Source organism: Urocampus carinirostris, chromosome 4 (genome assembly GCF_059441175.1).
Source record: "Urocampus carinirostris isolate Australia breed hairy pipefish chromosome 4, RoL_Ucar_1.0, whole genome shotgun sequence".
NCBI lineage: Eukaryota > Metazoa > Chordata > Actinopteri > Syngnathiformes > Syngnathidae > Urocampus > Urocampus carinirostris.
Window position 1 is genome coordinate 5,331,189 of NC_142352.1, and position 23,829 is coordinate 5,355,017.

Consider the following 23,829-nt stretch of genomic DNA (forward strand, 5'->3'; position numbering starts at 1 on the left):
GTCAGTCACATAGCAGTCCAGCTTTCAGTTGTGGAGATCAGGAGCCGGGGAGTGTTTCAGCTTTAAATCGCGTAGAAGTTAATCAGTAAATCGAGTAGCAGTTCAGCTTTGACCCAAGCAGCAGTTAAGGTACAATTTGAGAAGTAGTTCAGCTGTCAGTCACATAGCAGTTCAGCTTTTCAGGTCTGGAGATCAGGAATCTGGGAGTGTTTCAGCTTTAAATCGCGTGGAAGTTAATCAGTAAATCGAGTAGCAGTTCAGCTTTGACCCAAGCAGCAGTTAAGGTACGATTTGAGTAGTGGTTCAGCTGTCAGTCACATAGCAGTTCAGCTTTTTAGTTGTGGAGATCAGGAGCCCGGGATTTTTTCAGCTTTAAATCGCGTAGAAGTTAATCAGTAAATCGAGTAGCAGTTCAGCTTTGACCCAAGCAGCAGTTAAGGTATGATTCGAGTAATAGTTCAGCTGTCACTCACATAGCAGTCCAGCTTTCAGTTGTGGAGATCAGGAGTCGGGAAGTGTTCCAGCTTTAAATCGCGTAGAAGTTAATCAGTAAATCGAGTAGCAGTTCAGCTTTGACCTAAGCAGCAGTTAAGGTAGGATTTGAGTAGTAGTTCAGCTGTCAGTGCATAGCAGTTCAGCTTTCAGTTGTGGAGATCAGGAGTTGGGGAGTGTGTAAGCTTTAAATCGCGTAGAAGTTAATCAGTAAATCGAGTAGCAGTTCAGCTATGACCCAAGCAGCAGTTAAGGTATGATTCGAGTAATAGTTCAGCTGTCACTCACATAGCAGTCCAGCTTTCAGTTGTGGAGATCAGGAGTCGGGGAGTGTTTCAGCTTTGAATTGCTTAGAAGTTAATCAGTAAATCGAGTAGCAATTCAGCTATGACCCAAGCAGCAGTTCAGGTATGATTCGAGTAATAGTTCAGCTGTCACTCACATAGCAGTTCAGCTTTTCAGTTGTGGAGATCAGGAGTCGGGGAGTGTTTCAGCTTTAAATCGCGTAGAAGTTAATCAGTAAATCGAGTAGCAGTTTAGCTGTGAATTGTGTAGGATTTCAACTGTGACCGAGGAAGATTTTAGCTCTGACTGAAACTATCAACCAGTCTAGCTGTGAGTCAAGTATAGGTTGAGCTGGGAGTTGAGTGAAAATAGTGATTACCATGATACATAGATAGATAGATAGACAGATAGATAGATAGATACTTTATTCATCCCCGTAGGGAAATTCACACTTCCAGCAGTATCCTTTTGTTGTTTATTAACAGATTAACAGGATGACCTCGGGGTGCTGTGTTTTAGTTTAGCAACAGCGGAGTGGATGACGTCACGCGCTAGTCCAAATATTCGACGTCCCTGCAGCCGATGGAAATCTTTGAACCCAGGGTTACACCACCTCGTGATCACGTAGATACCGAGTCAACCATGTCATGCTAAACTAATCCTAACAAACTATGTACCAGTGTCCTCCATCCTGACTTTTTAAAGAAAATTTGCCACACAGTGATATTAATTTGGCTGCTGCATAAATCCTACATTTCATCCTAAAATCCAATTTGCATTGGCACCTCGGCACTGTATCTGTAGATCAACAGACGATTGCGATGACAAGGCTATCAGGATTCCAACTGAGAATAAAAGGGATCTTCCTCATTTAAACCAGCAGCTCCAGAACAGGCCAGCGTTTGAAGACTACCGACGATAAGATGAAAAAAGTGTTTTCAGCGAACCGATACCGAAATATCTCTGACCAAAGACTCCATGCTGGGCGGGAAAAGAGATAGTACTTTCCAGTCGGTTGATTTGAAAAGACTGGATATTTTATGTTTAAGTCCAATAGCAGGGGCTATTTATGTGTACAGTATGTTTAAAGGAATGTTTTGGGGGGATTTTAATGAAATAACACGAGATGATCAAACAAGTATCGGGAAGACTTTGGAAAAACTAAAATAATGTGGCTTTTTTGGAACATTTCTAAGAAAAGAAGCTACCTGAAAATATTGTTTGATGCATTTCATTAAATCATCATAACATTTGCAGGGATGGGATTTTTCTGACTTTTTCACTTTCACTTTTTCCATCTCATCTCATCTCATTAGCTGCACCGCTTATCCTCAGTAGGGTCCCAGAAATCATTGGGCAGTGGGCAGGGGACACCCTGAACTGGTTGCCAGCCAATCGCAGGGCACACAGGGACAGACAACTCGCTCGCTCATTCACACCTAGGGACAATTTGGACCGGCCAATCCACCTGAAATGCATGTCTTTGGAATGTGGGAGGAAACCGGAGTGCCCGGAGGAAACCCACGCAAGCACGGGGAGAACATACAAACTTCGCACAGGAAGTCCGGTAGCTGGATTTAAACCCTCAAGAGAGGTTCCCAAGACCTTAGAACTGTGCCTGCACACGCGCTAACCACTTTTTCCATAGTTTACGTATTTTATGTTTAAGATAATATGTATACTTCATTTATTGATTCTTAAAACATTCTTTTATTTTCAAATCACTTGAGTCGGGGCAACATTTCCTCATACAATGTCGGCGTGACAAAGAATTCAGTACAGTAATCCCTCGGATATCGCGGTTAATGGGGGACCAAAACCACCCGCGAAAAGCGAAAATCCGCGAAGTAGCGACGCCCCCTCAAAAATGCTTAAAAAACAATTTTTATTTTATTTTTTATTTTTTTATTTTATTATTATTATTTTTTAGACCTGTGAAGCACTGAACACGCGAAAGTGGAACCACGAAGTAGCAACGACACATCAAAAATGCTTTAAATTTTTTTTTCTAAATATATATGTGTTTTTTTATTTTTTTCACGCGAATGCGCAAAACCGAGTGACTAAGGCAAATAGCGAGTGAAAGTGAGAAGAATGGGACGCAGTCTCTAGGCTGGCCTAGGAACGTCTTGGGAAGAAGTGGCTTGAAAAAAGGAGGTCTGGGCTTCCCTGTTAAGGCTGCTGCTCCCACGAGAATTGAAGTACAGTGGAACCTCGGTTCTCGACCATAATCCGTTCCATTTCTTTGTACGAAAACTGATTTGTATGATCACTGAAGCTGTTTTTTCCCATTAAAACTAATGTAAAATTGTTTTAATCCGTTCCAACACCCTGAATGTTTATCTTGACTATTTAACGTAAAGCTAATACGAAAGTAAACATGAAGCTAACCCAGGCTAATCGTACGTTCGCGTTAGCGTAATCTCCCGTACGAAAGATGACGCTAACATGAACGTGTAAAAATAAAAAAATCTGGTCGTTTACACGTCATTTAGCACCCGGGTCTCCACAAAAAAGTGGTGAGCGGTTGAAGGATAAAGAAAATAATTATGAATAGGATTTCTTACCGGTCGGCAGAAGCCATGCTGTAATCCTGAAAGAAGGGAAACTCTCACACCTTCTTCATATTTTGCTATTATTTCTTTCTTAAATGCAATAGTTGTACGCACTACTCCTCTTTTTTCACCTGTAGCAACTTAGCTGCTTGCACCCACCTTCTTCCGAGGCATAATTAGGGGTTAAAACACGCCCTACTGCTTTTGAAAAACGAAAACAGAAAAGGAGTGCGCGTTGCCGTGACAACAGTTCTTCACGAGGGGTGGGGGCAATCTACTCTCGTACGCCGCTCAGCGTCGCCCCTAGCGCACCGGCGTTCGAAGTCCGATTTTTTTGAACGAAAAGCGAAGCAAGAATTTCTCGAAATTTTGGGTCGAGAACCGATTTGTTCGAACCGAGAGGCGTTCGAAAACCGAGGTTCCACTGTACTCTGAAAAGAGCCTTGGTGTTCTTGTTTTTTGCATCTTTACACTATTTTTCCTCTTATCCAGGTTTGGCAGAAGACCTGAGCAGGGTTACGATTGTGGCAGCTCCTCGGAATGCGACTACAGTGCTCGGCCGCCCAGCTGTGATGGAGTGCATGGCACAGGGACAGCCCAAGCCATTGGTGTCCTGGAGCAGGCTAGGTAACATGACAAAAATGCATACCTGTCAACCTGTACGTTTTTGCCGTACAAAGTAGATAGATAGATAGATAGATACTTTATTCATCCCCGTAGGGAAATTCACACTTCCAGCAGTCTACCCCGTTGTTTATTTACAGATTAACATGATGCCCTAGGGGTGCTTGTAGCGGAGCGGTTGACGTCACGCTAGTCCAAAAGTTCGACATCCCTGCGGCAGATGGAAAACTTTTCTTTGTGAAAATCCAGGGATACACCACCTCGTGTTAGCAAGTCCGCCTCCTCTCCGATTCCCCCCGGCTTTCGTGTCTCTGTTTAGCGGCGTTAAAGCCGGATAGCTCCGGGTAGCTCCGGGTGGCTACACGTTAGCGTCCGGAATGCTAAACGTGAGCCACGTTTCTGCAAAACACAGCAACTGCGCTCCCTGTGCGCTTCGATGTTTTCCACCAGCACTCGATGATCTTATTTGGTCGTGAGTTCGCATTTACCATGATTACGGATGGTACCGAAGACTTATAACGCCGCTAGCCGCTTCGCTAGCTCCGGCTCTTCTTCCACGATAGGCCCCTTCATCACGCCGGCACGAGAATTCTTCAGGGCAAGGAGTTGATTCCTTGAATACACGCATTTTTGTGCGCTAAAACCCATGTTCATAGGATAGAAGTGATCCATAGTGTAGTTGTCAAAACAGGAAGAAAAAACACCGAAGATAGGAGCAGACAATAAAACAATAGGGCAGCTGCTGGAAAAGGCAGCCGCTCGTGGCAGCGCCGCTTTGATCTTACGTTCATAAGTACGTTCATTATGCATTTCAAGGCGTATACGACGTACAAGAAAATCTGTACGGAAAAATGCAAATTTGTCAATTATGGGTACCATCCGGAATACACCGTCTATCACGAAACAGCGAATCAATCAAGTCAAACGAGTTCGCCGCGGTAGCCTCTATCTCGGTATCGTTTTTTTTCCGTTGCAAACGAAGCGAGCGTTTTGATGCTACTGTGCGCATGCGTCTGCCGCCTGGGGATTTCCCATCATGCATCATTCAACATCGGATTTCATGTGGCAGTTGTGTAGTGAAAGGAAGTCCGCCTCTTTTTAGAGAACCGGCTTTTTCGGCTCAACTCATTAAAGAGAGCCGGCTCTCAAAATGCTCACTTGCTTTGATGTTTATTATAATATTAATTATAATATTACAAATTATGATGTTGTATAAAGAAGTTAAGAAAAAAAATGTGGTATAAAAGGAGAAAATGAAAAAAATACAGGTTTGTGGTTATCCCTTTAACCAGTATATTACCAACAATAAATTAATGCAGAAAATGAATTAATAATTTGAATAAGAAAATGTATTATTCTACTTAATAATAATAAACCTCATTCATGTCGAGCAACTCAGTATCTCACACCAAAATGTTAATTAACATTATTTATGATACAACGAAACACATGTACAATATAACATAAACTACATGATTAAACACGTTTGGAAAAAAAAATATGGTGTAAGATTTTGTATTTAGTAAGGGGAAATACGACAGTTTGTAAGGGCATGGAGCCCTGGAGGTTGACAGGTATAAAAATGATCTCCTCCACCAATCAAAAACTTGTTCACCCCTTCTGCAGTCATTTTTATCGTGTCAATTGTTCAATCATTGTCACTATATCTGCGTTTGCATACCTGCAGCTGTAAGAATTTCCTGAACAATAGCCTTCGCCTCTATTGTTCCATTGTTCAGTTACGCGGCGATTTCCATTAGGTGATTTGTCATGTCGAAGTCCTATGCACTTCCTTGGCGCACACACACGTTTTTACCATAAAGTTTCATTCAATTTATTTGTACGGATTACAGTAAATTCCAGACCACAAAGCGCACCGAATAAAGGCTAAACTTTATTTTGTCTTTGTATAAGCCTCACTACATTTTAAGCTACAAGCTTAAACAGCGATAAAAATAGACAAATTCACGTCCATTTTTGACATTTTAAGCCCGGCATTAATCTAACGCCGACTGTGTAGAGAATTTGGCTTCTATGCCTTTTGCCACAGATCACCAATGGCGCCGTCTGTTGAATCTTGTTGAATCGTCTCATACGTGTTCAAAGAAATGCAGGAATCAAAATGACGTAAGAGGGAGTTCTTTTTATTGATACACAATTTCAACAAGAGACTCAGCGAATCAAAGATATGCGTGTGTCTTTATAGTTTTCAACATAGCACGTGTACCCGGTTTGGCCCCGTCCCTTTTCACGCCTGACCTGCCCAGGGTTCCGTCCTTATTTGGAAGTGTTTTTAAGTTTATGCCAGTTTATGTTACCTTTCCCTTAGCCGTTATCTGTTGTCCTCCCTTAAGGAGGATTGTTTATACTAATTCGTCCGCCGAGACCTTCCCGAGATGTAAGCAACATTTCTCCCAACTGTAAGCAAGTGTTTCTACATTTATTTCTAAATGTATGCAAATCTATTCTACAAATGCAAGTTTATTTTGTACAACACCACCTGATGCACATTGCAGATGCGTGCGTTGCTGAGTTGTATATGTCACGTGTTTTCGGATCATTTGACTATTCGAGATGGTAGTTACGACTTTGACTGTTATTCCGTTAGGACGTAATAATAAGGACTTGATTCGTGTGTAAAAATTAAAATTACATTATTACTCAGAGTTCTTTGAGTTCTGATATGAATTACTGATCCCAAAAATACAGATTCAATGAACCAGGCCGATTGAAATTGGACACACAATTTATTAACACAGAAAATTAATGGAAGGGAAAAAAGGGGAGGTCCCCGGCCACCTGACGCAGATTGCAGATGCGTGCGTCGTTTTTCAGTTCTACCCCGGGTTGTATATGTCACGTGTTTTCAGATCATGTGACTATTCGAGATGGTAGTTACAAATACAGGCACATATTCAGTATTGCACCAGAATAAATGTTAAGGGCTTTGTCACATAAAATACAAACCCTATATTTGTATACAACAGCCCCAGGGCAATCAAACTGTGGAGAATAGTGCCAGATTGTAACACAGATGTGGAAGTCGTCTCTGTTTTGTCATTGGTGGTTTCTTTCACTTGGTATTGTTCCTCCAGAATTGAATGACAGATTGATGTCGATGCTGCGGAAAGAGTAGTGTGGCATTCTAATAGACGACTTTAACTGTTGTTCCATTAGGGTGTAAAAATAAGGACTTGATTCGTGTGTAAAAATTAAAATTACATTATTACTCAGTTATTTGAGTTCTGATATGAATTACTGATCGCAAAAATACAGATTCAATGAACCAGGCCGAATGAAATTGGACACACAATTTATTAACACAGAAAATTAATGGAAGGGAAAAAAGGGGAGGTCCCCGGCCACCTGACGCAGATTGCACATGCGTGCGTCATTTTTCAGTTCTACCCCGAGTTGTATATGTCTCGTGTTTTCGGCTCATGTGACTATTCGAGATGGCAATTACAAATACGGGCACATATTTAGTACTGCACCCGAATAAATGTTAGTGAGGGCTGTGTCACATAAAATGCGAGCCCTATATTTTTGTACAGCAGCGCCAGGGCAATCAAACTGTGGAGAATAGTGCCAGATTGTAACACAGACGTTGAAGTCGTCTGTTTTGTCATTGGTGGTTTCTTTCACTTGGTATTGAGAATTGAGTGACGGATTGATGTCGGCGGCTGTTAGAAAAATTACATAAATTGGCCCCATCACTGAATAAGCCGCAGGGTTGAACGTTTGGGTAAAAAGTAGCGGCTTAACGACCGGAATTTACGGTAAATCCAAACAGCTTGCCAATATCATTTTTGCCGTTCCATGTATTCCGTTACTCCCCAAGCCTGCACAAAATTCATATTTAGTTTCTTTTGTCTTTTATTAGCATATTTGGTATCGGAGTAATCCAAAAGTAATTGAAAGTAATCCAGTTAAAGTAACCTTACCCAACCCTGATCATCAGCGATTTTTCATTTGCCTCTGTTGATCAGATGGAAAGCCTATATCCCCAGACGTGGTCGTCCTTGCTACCAACCTGGTGATCAGGGATACCAGGCGCCACCATGCAGGCATCTACGTCTGCAGGGCCAATAAGCCTCGCACCAGAGAGTTTGTTACCGCTACTGCTGAGCTGCATGTGCCTGGTAAGTGACGCTTGCCTCTTGTGTTTAAAGGCCACCAGTCGGTAAATAATTGGCATCACCGTATTGACAGTGATGAGAAGGAAGAAAAATGTAGCCGAAGTCACAAGGGAATTAAGGAGGAAAGTCAGGGGATTTTGTTTAATCTTAACTCAAGCCAAGTCATGTTTATTTGTATAGCCCTTAATCACAAAGAGTCTCAAAGGGCTGCACAGGTTATTGCAAACCACAGTCTATTATTACAGACTATTATGACACCATCCCCTGATCTAAAACCTACATGAGGGCAAGGAAAAACTCAAAAACCTCAAGTCAAGTCACGTCATGTTTATTTGTATAGCCCTTAATCACAAAGAGTCTCAAAGGGCTGCGAAGACCACGGATTATCGCAAACCACATACTATAATGACAACATCTGTCACGGAATAGAAGGGGTGACCGGACCAGAACGGAGGCAGGAGGCAGGAAGGGAGAACTCAATTGCGTGACGATCCAAAACTTTTATTTACCAAAATAAAAGTTGTCCATTACTCAGGGACAAGACAGAACAAACAGGTTTTAACAAAACGTGCAAACACAGGCTTCTTCCAACTCAACAAAACAGGACAAGGCATAACAGAACGGACAATGTGTATATAATGAGCCAGCCCCCGCAAAGCCCACAATCCAGCCTTAAATAGCAGACACGCGATTAGTTGAACTGCTTCAGCTGGTGCCCAGGGGGCGGGGCAGACCGGTCGCCAAGGCGACCATGACAACATCCCCTGATCTAAAACCTACATGAGGGCAAGGAAAAACTCAAAAACTACAAGTCATGTTATTTGTGAAGCCCTTAATCACAAGAAGTCAAGTCAAGTTGTGTTTATTTGTATTGCCCTTTATCACAAAGAGTCTCAAAGGGCTGCGAAGACCACAGATTATTGCAAACCACATACTATTATGACACCATCCCCTGATCTTAAACCTACATGAGGGCAAGGAAAAACTCATTTCCAGCTAAACAGTGGCTCGCCTCACAGCTGAACTCGTACACGGTTACCAACTGGATTACTACACAAACCACAGTCTATAATTACAGACTATTATTACACCATCCCCTGATCTAAAACCTACACGAGGGCAAGGAAAAATTCAAAAACCTCAAGTCAAGTCAAGTCATGTTTATTTGTGAAGCCCTTAATTACAAGAAGTCAAGTCAAGTTGTGTTTATTTGTATGGCCCTTAATCACAAAGAGTCTCAAAGGGCTGCGAAGACCACAGATTATTGCAAACCACATACTATTATGACACCATCCCCTGATCTAAAACCTACATGAGGGCAAGGAAAAACTCATTTCCAGCTAAAGAGTGGCTCGCCTCACAGCTGAACTCATACACGGTTACCAACTGGATTACTACACAACTCAGAGATAAACTGTTGCCTGTCTCACAACTGAACTGCTGCTCGACTTACATTTGAAATGCTACTCATCACAGCAGAACTGGTGCTCGACTCAGAGTTGAACTGCCACTTGACTACCAATCTTGAACTTCTACTAGACCTGCTACCTTATTCACAGCTGAGCTTCTACCTGACTTACAACTTAACGAACCAAATTCCTACACAATTTATAGCTAAACTGCTCCCTGACTCACAGCTTTGTTAATTAGACTGTTTCTCATGTAGCTATTTTTCTAGCTTTAATTTTGAAAATCAAATTATTCTTTACTGCAGTCAGTAACCGAATTTGGCCTAGCTTGTGCTCCACCACAAATCCCTTTTTTTATCTGACGGATGCTATAATTTCCTACACTGATGAAACAATTAATTTACCCTATTACTCTGAGTTCTTTGAGTTCTGATATTAATTACTAATCCAAACTCATTCCATCCAGTGAATTATTTGAAACAAAGAATGTCAAAGTATTTTTTGTGCTGGGATTATTTGCTCTACACACGACTTCCAACAAAATCGCTACAGAACTCAAACGGCAGGTAAATTGCTACCTCTGAAAGGTGAACTGCTACTTTACTCACAGCTTATCTGATGTTCTTCTATTAGCTAGGTATATTTCATAGCTGTCAACTAAATTGCTACGCAACTAATTGCGCAATTGTTACCTATCAATGTTGACTGCTGCTCGACTCACAGCTAAACTGCCACATGGCTATTCAAGGTAAGATCTTGGGCCCTGGCCTGAACTTGGCCCTAATCCGGACCTAACTCATTTTCACTCAAGTCATTTTTTTGGATGACTCCTTTTTACTTCAACTTCAGAATTATAACTCTGAAGTTGAATAACTTGAGTAAAAACTGGCACATCACTCCGGTGTTTCGTGTACTTCGGCATTGCGCGTACTTTGGCACCAAAGTGCGATTCGAAACGTGTTGTTTGGCGCTCCACCTGATGCCGTACTTTGGCGCTATGCGTACTTTGGCGCAGAAGATCAGACTTCATTTGAATGACCGAGCCCAAAGTAAGCCCAAAGTAAGCCCAAAATAAACCCGAGGCTTCACTTAAGCGCTGAACTTTGGCGCTTAACGGTTTTGTTACCTGCACTCATTCACAACTTCCAAATACATTGCGACACAACTCATAGAGCAGCTAAGTTGCTACCTCTGAACTTTGAACTGCTACCCTGCCACCTGATTCACAGCTGAGTTGCTACCTGGCTAAGAGCTGTACTTCTGCTCGTCCCATAGAAAACTGCACCCAACTCACTGCTTTATTGTTTCACTAAAACCGACTGAATCGCTAGACAACACAAAGCTAAATTGCTACCACTCAATGAACTGATACTCGAACTGATACTCGACTCATAGCTGATTCACAGCTGAACTGCTGCTCGACTGACAGCTGAATTGGTCCTCGACACACATTTTAACTGATACCCAACTTCGAGCTGAACTGCTGCTTGACCCACAATCGGACTACAATATAAAAATGGACAGACAGCCAATTATACCCACTATTTAAAACGTGACATACCATTTTAACAATATACTCGAGTAGACACTTCCTCATTTCTTTTGTTTCATTAGGTGTTTATCATTTTCACACTTAACCTCCGTACAAGGCAGACTGGACTTCGGCAAATTATTTCAACAGAACATTTTCTACTATGCCAACATTTTCAGAGTAAATACAGAAAAAGGTACCCAAGGACTCCTATTTAGTTGAACTGATTTGAGCAACACAATGAGCTACAACATTTATCAGCAAAGTAAAAACATAATATAATATCTAAATACTTAAAATGACTCAAGGGTGAACACATTTTGCATTAATTTCATGATAGTTTGAGTCAGGGTTACTGAGGACATGCAGGATCGTATCATTAGTTCTTCCATATTTTACATTGGACACATTTTTTGTGTACAGTGGAACCTCTGTTCTCGACCATAATCCGTTCCATTTCTTTGTATGAAAACCGATTTGTACGATCACCGAAGTCGTTTTTTCCCATTAAAAGTAATGTAAAATTGTTTTAATCCGTTCCAACACCCTAAATGTTTACCACGAAAGTAAACATGAAGCTAACCCGGGCTAATCTTACGTTCGCGTTAGCGTCATCTTCAGTACGAAAGGTTACGCTAACATGAACGTGTAAAAATAAAAAAATCAGGTCGTTTACACGTCATTTAGCACCCGGGTCTCCACAACGAGTGGTGAGCAGTTAAAGGATAAAGAAAAGAATTATGAGTAGGATTTCTTACCTTGGCGGTTGTCTGCAGAAGCCATGCTGTATTCCTGAAAGAAGGGAAACTCGCACACCTTCTTCATATTTTGCTATTATTTCTTTCTTAAATGCAATAGTTGTACGCACTACTCTTCTTTTTTCACCTGTAGCAACTTTGCTGCTTGCACCGACCTTCTTCCGAGGCATAATTAGGGGTTAAAACACTCCGTTCACCGATATTAAAAACGAAAGCAGAGAAGGAGTGCGCGTTGCCGTGACAACAGTTCTTCACGAGGGGTGGGGGCAATCTACACCCGTACGCCGCTCAGCGTCGCCCCTAGCGTACCGGCGTTCGAACTCCGATTTTTTTGAACGAAAAGCGAAGCAAGAATTTCTTGAAATTTTTGGTCGAGAACCGATTTGTTCGAACTGAGAGACGTTCGAAAACCGAGGTTCCACTGTATTTTTGAATGTCAAACTACTTGCTTTGTATCTGCCACTAGTGCAATTATTGAATTCAAGAGCTATCCACGACGTATTTAAATAGGTTTTGAGATATCATTTACAAATCATATTTTAATTATTTTGATTGTTGTCATTTAAAATCACAAGGATAATCATACTCCGTAATGCAGAATATCTGGTAACAAGCTCCCAGTCATTGATGGAGTTCTGCTCCAGTTAAAGTGACAAAATTGGTTTACCCACACTGTATTTAATTCATTTACCTTGACATTCAGAGCCCTTGGCAGAATGGTATTTAAATGAATTATATTTAAATTCAAATAATGGAGTAAATTTGTGAGAAATTGTAATTATTTGTGACTTATTTTTGCTTCTTATTTATTTTAATCTACCCCTGACAGTATTGTTAGTACTTGTTGCACTTGAAATACTGGATGTTTCCAATGTATACTGGGCTCCAGCACCCCCGTGACCCTACTGTTAAGCGGTGAAGATAATGGATAGATAGATGGATGAATACAATATGGAAATTAATATGTGACAATAAAAAAACAAAACAAGATCTAATATCTAAGATTTTGTTAGGCCCATAAAGAAATCTAGTTTTTTTTTTTAGAAATGTACAGGGTGTTTCAAAAAATATAATATCCTGTGAGATGTAAATATCAAAGAAAATATCAAGTAAGGATTAACTAAACTAGATTTATTCGTCCAAATCTTAAATGGCAAATTCTAAACAATTTGAGAAACGGCATACGAGTGATCCGGCTCCTGCCAAACACACTAAAGCACATGTGTCAAACAGGCGGCCCGCGGGCCAGATCAGGCCCGCTCAGGGATTGAATCCGGCCCGCGAGACGACACACAGAGAAGCGCAAGAGAAAAACAAGCTGCAGATTGAAATATGTCAACTTGATGTTGCCAAAGCCAGGTGCCTCTCACAAAGACACTGTACTTGTATTTATTTCTCTCTCTCTTTATCTCTCTCTCTCTCTCTTTCTTTCTTTTCTACCCCTTTTCTCCCACTCTGTCTCTTTCACTCTCTGTGTCTCTCTTTTTCCCTTCCTTTTTTGCTCTTTGTCTCTTTCTCTGTCTGCGTCTTTTAACCTCTTTTGCTCTAACTTCCTTTTTTCCTTTTCTCTCTTTCTCTTTCTCTCTTCATGCCCTTCGCGCTTTCTTTTCTCTGCTTCTGTCTTTCTATTTCTCTTTGGATTTCTTTCTTCCTCTCCGTTTCTTTTCCCCCTTTCTCGCAACTTTTTATCTTGTTTCTCACACTCTCTCCCTCTCTCTCTTTTTCTTTCTTTGTCCCGCCCTCTCCCCTTTTCCCTCCCTTTTTTCTCTTATTTCTTTATCTCTCTTTTTCTTTCTCTTTAATCTACTAGCCCGGCCCCCGACAGAATGTTTGTTCCATCGTGTGGCCCCCGAGTTAAAATGAGTTTGACACCCCTGCACTAAAGCATATGTTGGGTAACAGCCTCCACCAGAATACTGTTTTTGTAAAATGTTATATAAAAATGATCTACTTGTGAGTCAGTTTAGGGAAATAAATATATTTATGATAACAATTAATTATTATTAATATTCAGATGTTATCAATTGTTTTCAAATACCCTGTATTTATATTAACATTTATTGAATTTAAGTGAATAAAATCCTGTCATGAACCAGAACATGATCAGGACCCAAACGCGTGATGTTCTCACACAAGCCTTTTATTTTACGGGAAATGGGGAGACATGCATGTTAGGCAGCGGTCTGGCGTGGAAAGACAGGAAGCCAGGGACGGACGAGATCGATTCCAATTGCCCGAGTTGATATCGGACATATGGGTTCGATACCGGACAGGGCGGGACAGAGAGGATAGGTAACAAATCAGGATATCGAAAATAAAAAGAAGAAACTAGACGGGAACGAAGACTGGAGAAAATAATAAACAGGACAAAAATGGACGGAAACAAAACTGGAAACCAAAATCATTTCATCTCATTAGCTGCACCGCTTATCCTCAGTAAGGTCGCGGGGGTGCTGGAGCCCATCCCAGCAATCATCGGGCAGTGGGCAGGGGACACCCTGAACTCGTTGCCAGCCAATCGCAGGGCACACAGGGACAAACAACTCACTCGCTCATTCACACCTAGGGACAATTTGGGCCGGCCAATTAACCTGACATGCATGTCTTTGGAATGTGTGAGAAACCGGAGTGCCCGGAGGAAACCCACGCAAGCACGGGGAGAACATACAAACTCCGCACAGTAAGGTCGGTAGCTGGATTTGAACCCACACAGGAGGTTCCCAAGACCTTAGAACTGTGCCGCACAAGCGCTAACCACTGCGCCGCCGTGCTGCGAAACCAAAATCAAACAGGACAAAATAAACGGGAACAATACTGGACAGGAAATACCAACAGGAACAGGACCGTGTCGAAACCCATGTCTTGCGGGGCAGAAGTTCGTTGACGGAGTGACAAAGTAAGAGAGAGTGCCCTGAGCTTAAAAAGACGGAAAGCCAATCTCTTAATAAGCCGCAGCTGGTGTCACACAGGCGGGGCCAATTGGGCGCCATGGCAACCGTGACAAATCCATGTAAATGGAATTGGTTTGAATCATATAAATCCAAATTCTGGCGAATAGTATTGACAACCACCCTCAGTTTTAAATATCAATTTTATTAATTTTTAGTATTGAAGTTATGGAGAGGTAAAAAACTGACACACATGCAGAAAGCTTCTCCATGTAATCATGACCTATTTCAGGTCAGGAACCTAATTTCTTGGCGAACATTTCCGGGTGTTTACAATTTGTTCTGTGGGTTTTCATCATAAACAGTGAGCATACATTGTTTGATGAGCTTTAATACACTGTACAGGATTCCAAAATTTCCAAAATGTGCGTATACCAACAATACAGAGATCAGCACGGTCATTATTTTGTACTCAAGCCAGATGTACACATGAAAAGAGCCAAACCTACCCGTGAGCCTTATGTTCCTTAGCCCTGACTGTGGGGTTTAAATCGACCTCCTATATGTGGTAGAGCTATTTACAAGTTGCTAACGCTAAAAAAGATACACCAGGCATTCGACTTGTTACAACTGGCAGTTGGAGAGGGGAAGGGGCCAGAAGAGGAGGAAACTTACGTCCATCTCCTTGGTCGCGCTCCTAACTCTGGGGGGCCCTTCCCCCACCAAACTGCATTTATTTAGGCAGAACAAAGAAAGAAAGAAAGAAAGAAAGAAAGAAACACCCCTTTGGGCGGTACCTATATTTGAAATTGAAATGTGATACCATCTGGTTTAGAGACAGGGTTGGGTAAGGTAACTTTAACTTGATTACTTTCAATTACTTTTGAATTACTCCAATACCAAATATGCTAATAAAAGACAAAATAAACTAAATATGAGTAAAATTACTACATTTTGTGCAGGCTTGGGGAGTAACGGAACACATGGAACAGCAAAAATGATGTTGGGAAGCTGTTTGGATTTATTTTCATTTTGTTTCTGTCGCATTTTATGTTAGTTTTGCCGGAGATCAAAGAGATCAAAGCCAGGAGAGAAAGCTTACCACGTGTTGTGAGTCATCATTTTATTCATATTTAGTTTCTTTTGTGTTTTATTAGCATATTTGGTATGGGAGTAATCCAAAAGTAATTGAAAGTAATCAAGTTAAAGTAACCCTACCCAACCCTGTTTAGAGAACTTTTTGGGGAAGTACCCTAAGCCCACCTTACACTGACCTATCCTACAAACTCTGCCTCTGTCACCAGCCCCTCCGGTCATTCTTCAGCCCCCAGAGACTGTGTCCCTCTCACGGGGAAACACGGCCAGGTTTGTTTGCAACAGCTCTGGGGAGCCCACACCAACGTTACGCTGGCTGAAAAACGGCCGTCCGATCCGGTCCTCCCGCCGAGCCAAGACCCAAAACCCAGGCGTCCTGCTTATCAACCAACTGGCCCTGGAGGATGCCGGCTACTACCAGTGCATTGCCGATAACGGGCTGGGAAGCGCCTGCGCCACTGCCAAACTCACCGTGATCGTGAGGGAGGGGCTTCCAAGCCCACCCCGTAGTCTGTCGGTCGCACCCTACTCCAGCACAACTGCCCTGCTCATGTGGGAGAGACCAGAGTACAATGCGGACCAGATTATTGGATATTCCCTGCATTGTCAGCGGGCTGCAGGTGAGTGGCCGGGTGGACAAAAAATACTTTGTATCGTTGATATTTCCTATACAGTGGAACCTCGGTTCTCGACCATAATCCGTTCCATTTCTTTGTACGAAAACCGATTTGTACGATCACCGAAGCTGTTTTTTCCCATTAAAAGTAATGTAAAATTGTTTTCATCCGTTCCAACACCCTGAATGTTTACCACGAAAGTAAACATGAAGCTAACCCAGGCTAATCTTACGTTCGCGTTAGCGTCATCTTCCGTACGAAAGATGACGCTAACATGAACGTGTAAAAATAAAAAAATCAGGTCGTTTACACGTCATTTAGCACCCGGGTCTCCACAAAAAAGTGGTGAGCGGTTAAAGGATAAAGAAAAGATTCATGAATAGGATTTCTTACCTTTGTGGTGGTCTGCAGAAGCCATGCTCTATTCCCTCGAAAGAAGGGAAACTCGCACACCTTCTTCATATTTTGCTATTGTTTCTTTCTTAAATGCAATAGTTGTACGCACTACTCCTCTTTTTTCACCTGTAGCAACTTTGCTGCTTGCACCAACCTTCTTCCGAGGCATAATTAGGGGTTAAAACACTCCCTACCGCTTTTGAAAAACGAAAACAGAAAAGGAGTGCGCGTTGCCGTGACAACAGTTCTTCACGAAGGGTGGGGGCAATCTACACCCGTACGCCGCTCGGCGTCGCCCCTAGCGCACCGGCGTTCGAACTCCGATTTTTTTGAACGAAAAGCGAAGCAAGAATTTCTCGACATTTTTGGTCGAGAACCGATTTGTTCGAACTGAGAGGCGTTCGAAAACCGAGGTTCCACTGTAATAGATGTCAGATGGAGAACAATCATTTTGTTGCAATAAGCATGTTGGATAATTATAATCTAAGCCCATCAACAAACCATTTATTTAATGTGAACTACCAATACTCAAAAAGACATTTACTATGTACATGGCTGTTTATCTAGAAAGCTGGATTAGTAACTAAATTATTCCTCACTTTTTAGCTCAACAATAACAGTATGGGTTTGTGAGAACCGATAATATAATGTCTGACAATCATTTATATATCCAGTCAGTGGAAAATTCCCAAAAACTCAGCTTCACACCTGACCTTTGTCCAGACTGAATTTGGTGTTTCAGGTTGTTGGGAGGGAATATATTTTATTTTTATCTTAATTACTGCTATCTTAGGGGCGGCAGTAGCTCAGGAGGTAGAGCGCTCGTCTTGGGATCAAGGGATCCCAGTTCGAATCCCGGCCCGTCCGTGTTACACGTCGAAGTGTCCTTGGGTAAGACACTGAACTCCTAATACCCCCAATAGGCAGGTTATTTATTGGGAAATGTGGAGCACATTGTAAAGCGCTTTGGGAAGTCATTGACTTGAAAAGCGCTATATAAATATAGATTATTTCATTTACCGTATTTTCCGCACTATAAGGCGCACCTAAAAGTCATAATTTTTTTCAAAAGCTGACCATGCGCCTTATAATACAGTGCGCCTTATGTATGGCTCAATATTAAATTCGCAAGGTCTCGCAACTTACGCAACAGCCGCCGACTCGATTTTCCCCCGAACGTGGAGTAGTTCGCGGTGTATGCTGGAATTTATATACCGGCATTTCTTTGGCTAACCAATGTGTCAATCATCCGTTAAATCAATCGCTATTGGCTGAAGTTATGCGGAGCCTTGGATACGCTAGAGGGCCAAAACAAACCCTGCAATTGGCCGAAAAAGATGACTGAATAGCAAGCTTGCTAAACTACGCCACAAAGAAACATGTAGTCTGTATTTGTAAATATTTTACTCTCCTGGATTTACTACACTCACGGTTGTAAGAAGACCACGGTTGCGTATCATTATTGAACGTGATGGCTGCAAGAGAACTTAGGTGAACTATGCGGCTCTATATTTTCCCGGTATCTTGTTTTAGAACGATATTGATGTTGCTGTGATGAGTTGAGTGAATTAAACTCAATTCCAAGTGTTTATTGTCATATGCACAGTAAAGTTGCGAGCGAAAAAGAAAATAGAAACTAAGGAATGGTTGGCATTTCTTGAATTCCAAGACTTTAACCTTCCGAATGATATTTGAAATTACGCATTTAAGTGACATCGTACGGACACCGCATCCGCACGTGTCTACGACACGTATTTGCTTCTTTGCAAGCTTTGGGAATGTTAAGGGGGTAATCAGTTGGACTGAATCATCTGACTGTTTTGTCCACGTTCCCATTGTAGCGCCTTATAATCCGGTGCGCCTTACCTATGGAAGATATAGGACCAAAAACTATTTTTTGGGGGTGCGCCCTATAACCCGTTGCGCCCTATAGTGCGGAAAATACGGTAATTTAATTTCTACATATATTAAAGGTAAGGTCTTCGTCACAATGTATAAGAAAACAACGGTAATAACTCATTGAAGGGCCTTCAAATAACTGGTCCTGATGTTTTGATTTCTTATTTTGTGTAATTTTTCCTTATTTTTGAGAGTTCTACACTAGAAAAAGTAATTTTACTTTTCTTGAGAAAAATAAGTTAAACCAAAAGACACATTCTTGAAAAATAACTACAACTAATATAAATTAAGAAATGTAATACCGTACCTGATTAAAAGTCGCATACGCAAATTTACAAAAGAAACCTTTGATTTATTACAAACCCCACAGGGGTTACAGTTACTCCTAGAGCTGGGGTGTCAAACTCATTTTAACTCGGGGGCCACACGATAGAACAAACATTCTGTCGGGGGCCGGACTAGTAGATTAAAGAGAAAGAAAAAGAGAGATAAAGAAATAAGAGAAAGAGGGAGGGAAAAGGAGAGAGGGTGGGACAAAGAAAGAAAAAGAGAGAGAGGGAGAGAGTGTGAGAAACAAGATAAAAAGTTGCGAGAAAGGGGGAAAAGAAACGGAGAGGAAGAAAGAAATCCAAAGAGAAATAGAAAGACAGAAGCAGAGAAAAGAAAGCGCGAAGGGCATGAAGAGAGAAAGAGAAAGAGAGAAAATGAAAAAAGGAAGTTAGAGCAAAAGAAGTTAAAATGACACAGAGAAAGAAAGAGACAAAGAGCAACAAAGGAAGAGAAAAAGAGGGACACAGAGAGTGAAAGAGACAGATACAGAGAGTGGGAGAAAAGGGGTGGAAGAGAGAGAGAGAGATAGAGAGAAAAAGAAATACAAGTACAGTGTATCTTTGTTCGAGGCACCTGACTTTGGCATCATCAAGTTGACATATTTCAACCTGCAGCTTGTTTTTCTCTTGCGCTTCTTTGAGTGTTGTTCCGCGGGCCGGATTCAATCCCTGAGCGGGCCTGACCTGGCCCGTGGACCGCCTGTTTGACACCTGTGTCCTAGAGTTTACCGACACTGTATTTAATTCATTTACCTTGACATTCATAGCACTTGGCAGAAATCACATCACGTCATCACCTGCCGCGTTCATTCGCAGTGCTTTGTCTCAATAAAACAGTCAGATTCCCTGGTCTGCACCAGTTCTAAGCCAGCTTTCAGGCACCGCGTTGAGGCAGGGCTTGACATCTGCAATTTTTAGAATGTAGGCCTGCAGTCCTAAATTTATGGTTCCTTAAAGTTAGCAAAAGTACTTCCAGTTTCTTTTCTAATTGTGTGGTATTTAATGCTTGAACATATTTAAGTATGATTTAATAACATAACGAGGACCAAAGTAACAATTGAACAAGGAAGCACAGAGTAAATGACATCTCATCTCTCATCTCATCTCATTAGCTGCACCGCTTATCCTCAGTAGGGTCGCGGGGGTGCTGGAACCCATCCCAGCAATCACCGGGCACTGGGCAGGGGACACCCTGAACTGGTTGCCAGCCAATCGCAGGGCACACAGGGACAGACAACTCGCTCGCTCATTCACACCTAGGGACAATTTGGACTGGCCAATCCAATGCATGTCTTTGGAATGTGGGAGGAAACCGGAGTGCCTAGAGGAAAACCCAGGCAAGCATGGGTGGAACATATAAACTCCGCACAGGAATTCCGGTAGCTGGATTTGAACCCACACAGGAGGTTCCCAAGACCTTAGAACTGTGCCGCACACGCGCTAACCACTGAGCCGCCGTGCTGCGAAACCAAAATCAAACAGGACAAAATAAACGGGATCAATACTGGACAGGAAATACCAACAGGAACGGGACCGTGTCGAAACCCAGTAAATGACATGTCCAAACAAAATAAAATCTGACCAAGTCGAAACAGGAAACAAAAAACGGAAATAGAAAAGGCAAGGGTTAAAGTAACAAAGAGACAAACACAATCAGCTGCGGTGGTGGAAGTGAAAATGACAACCAGATCGACAATGGCTTAATAACTCAAAATGACCCGACCACGTGTAATGTTCAAAATTCCCTTTATTGTAAGTTGTAAACTTATAAAAACATTTGTGCCCAGTTCAAACCCCAGTTGGGGCCCTTTAGCAGTAGGGGGGTGACTGATGAGCTAACTCAGGGATGTCAAACTCAATTGCACAAGGGGCCAAAATTCAAAACACACTTAAGGTCTCGGGTCAACCAGGATAAACATTTATTGACACGCTTAAACTTAATGTTTTTGGAACATAAATATAAATAAAAACAGACAAGAATATTATATTTAAACCTTAAATCACTTATACAGTATTTATTATTTTGCTCTAAATAAAAATATCTTGTTAAATTATAAAACTTAGAACTTAACTTCAACAACTTAACATTAAAATAACATTCAAATTCCTTTGCTCCTATGTCAATGTATATTAAAAAAAAAATATATATCTGAAAATATTTTGCTCTCCTTAATATATCTCCTGTCAAAAGTAGAAATATGAAAATGCTACAAAGCCTGGAAATATACATAAAACATGTATATTTCAGAAATAACAATTCCAATCATTCCGTTTTCTATGACTCCGATTTGATCATTTGCTCTGATCGCAGTATTGTGTTTTCAGCGCGGCGAAAAGGGTATAGTGTCACGGGACCGGACCAGATCGGCGGCAGGAGGCAGGAAGGATGAACTGAATCGCGTAACGACCAGATACTTTTATTAAGGAAATAAAAGTCGTCCAACACTCAGGGACAAAACAAAACAAAAACAGGCTTACAGGCAAACAAGAACTAAGACTAGGGATACTCACAAAACAGGCTTTCACTCAAAACGTGCAAACACAGGTTTCCTCCGAATCAAACAAAACAGGACAGAGCAAAACAGAACAGAAAATGCAATGAACCAGCAACCCGCAATACCCACAACCCACCCTTAAGAAGCCCACACGCAAATTCGACGATCTGCTCCAGCCGGTGCCCAGGGGGCGGGGCCAGCCGGTCGCCACGGCGACCATGCTGGACATGACATATAGTCTATATATAGTATATAGCAGGGGTCAGGAACTTTTTTGACTCAACTTACTACGGTGTTATGGCGTATTTACAGTTTGTTCTGTGGATTTCATTATAAGGTATCTGAACACTGAACACAGATTATATAGTGAGCTTTTATCTAAAGGATTCTTTAGCGTTGTACAGCCAAAACGAGTTTTTTTTTTTTGTGTGACACCTTTGACTGTAAATTGTAGTGAATACGTTCCCTAACTATTCTGAAAAGTACTGCCATTCAATTCAGTTTTGGTTTGGCTTTTCATGTATCTGAACAGGATCAATGGTTCATGTTTTGAACGAGATGGAGGAACGGGCCGTCAATAACAATAATGTAAAATGTTTGGCGGGCAGCACGGCGGCGCAGTGGTTAGCGCATGTGCGGCACAGTTCATGTCTTGGAACCTCCTGCGTGGGTTCAAATCCAGCTCCAGACTTCCTGTACGGGGTTTGCATGTTCTCCCTGTGCTTTGCGTGGGTTTCCTCCGGGCACTCCGGTTTTCCTCCCACGTTCCAAAAACATGCATTTCAGGTGAATTGGCCGGTCCAAATTGTCCCTAGGTGTGAATGAGCGAGTGAGTTGTCTGTCCCTGTGTGCCTGCGATTGGCCGGCAACAAGTTCAGGGTGTCCCCTGCCCACTACCCGATGATTGCTGGGATGGGCTCCAGCACCCCCGCGACCCTACTGAGGATAGAAGCGGTGTAGCTAATGGGGTCTTGCGGGCTGGATACGATCACGACGGCGGGCCGGACGTGGCCCGCGGGCCGGGAGTTTGACACATGTGACTGCTAACTAATAAGAATAAGGACCGATCTGTATTCTTTTTCAGGGTCCGACAATGTGGAGTACCAGTTTGCCATGAACAACGACACCACCGAGTATCACGTCAAAGATCTCCTCCCCCACACCGCCTACACCTTCTTCGTGGTGGCCTACTCGCCCATGGGGGCCAGTCGCCCGTCCTTGCCCGTCACGGTGGGACATGCTAGAGGACGGTGAGGGTCATAGCTGGCCGTCGTCGGTGAATCTCAAATCCGGATCTCTGAAATACTTTCACGTCCTTGCCTGTCTTGCAGTTCCTAGCGCCCCGCCTCAGCTTTCCATCGCTAGCACGTCACCGACGGGATATTCGGTTGATGTGCATCCCGTTGTCCTCGCAGCACAGCAGAGGAGCTGTCACCAGTTACAGGATCGAATACAGCGCCCTGGATAAAGGTAGGAACTGTAAAAAAATTCTCGACATTGACTAAGACTCACAAAACAAGTGGCAGTAGCTCAGGAGGTAGAGCGCTCGTCTTGGGATCAAGGGATCCAGTTCGAATCCCGGCTCGTTCGTGGTACATGTGGAAGTGTCCTTGGGTAAGACACTGACCCCTAATACCCCCAATAAGCAGGTTAGCGCCTTTACATGGCTGCATGGCCGCTATTGGGAAATGTGGAGCACATTGTAAAGCGCTTTTGGGAAGTCATTGACTTGAAAAGCGCTATAGAAATGCAAAACATTTCATTTCATTTTAATATAGCTTTGATAGTACTTTTCCCAAACTTTGAGATGATATATATATCTTCTCTCTCTCTCTCTCTCTCCTTCTCTTTCTCTCTCTCTCTCTTTCTCTTCTCTTTCTCTCTCTCTCGTCGTCCGTCCTCTCTCTCTCTATCTAATCTGTCTCCCTCTCTTCTTTCCTTTCTCCGTCTCTCTCTCTCTTTCTCTTTCTCTATTCTCTGCTCTCTTCTGTCTCTCTCGGTCTCTCATCTCTTTCTCTTCTCTTCTCTCTTCTTTCTCTCTCTTCCTGTCTCTCTCTCTCTTTCTCTTTCTCTCTTCCTCTCTCTCTACTCTGCTCCTCTCGTTCTCTGTCTCACGTCTCTCTCTCTCTCTCTCTCGTCTCTCTCTCTTCTCTTCTCTTTCTCTCTCTCTTCTCTCTCCGTCTTCTCTTCTGTCCTCTCTTCTTCTGGTCTCTCTCTTCTTTCTCTCTTTCTCTTTCTTCTTTCTCTCTTTCTTCTCTTCTCTTTCTCTCTCTCTCTTCTTTCTCTTTTTCTCTCTCTCTCTGTCTCCTCTCTGTCT

At 42.3% G+C, this 23,829-nt stretch overlaps 1 protein-coding gene across 1 annotated transcript in view; it reads left to right on the top strand.

The window, feature by feature from the left end:
* igdcc4 (immunoglobulin superfamily, DCC subclass, member 4) overlaps positions 1 to 23,829 on the top strand; it is a 156,841-nt gene that overhangs the window by 81,910 nt on the left and 51,102 nt on the right. The window contains 7 exon segments of the mRNA XM_088333509.1: positions 3,825 to 3,959; positions 7,946 to 8,098; positions 15,986 to 16,396; positions 22,597 to 22,745; positions 22,747 to 22,762; positions 22,844 to 22,890; positions 22,892 to 22,982. Coding sequence (XP_088189635.1) covers positions 3,825 to 3,959; positions 7,946 to 8,098; positions 15,986 to 16,396; positions 22,597 to 22,745; positions 22,747 to 22,762; positions 22,844 to 22,890; positions 22,892 to 22,982 — 1,002 coding nt within the window.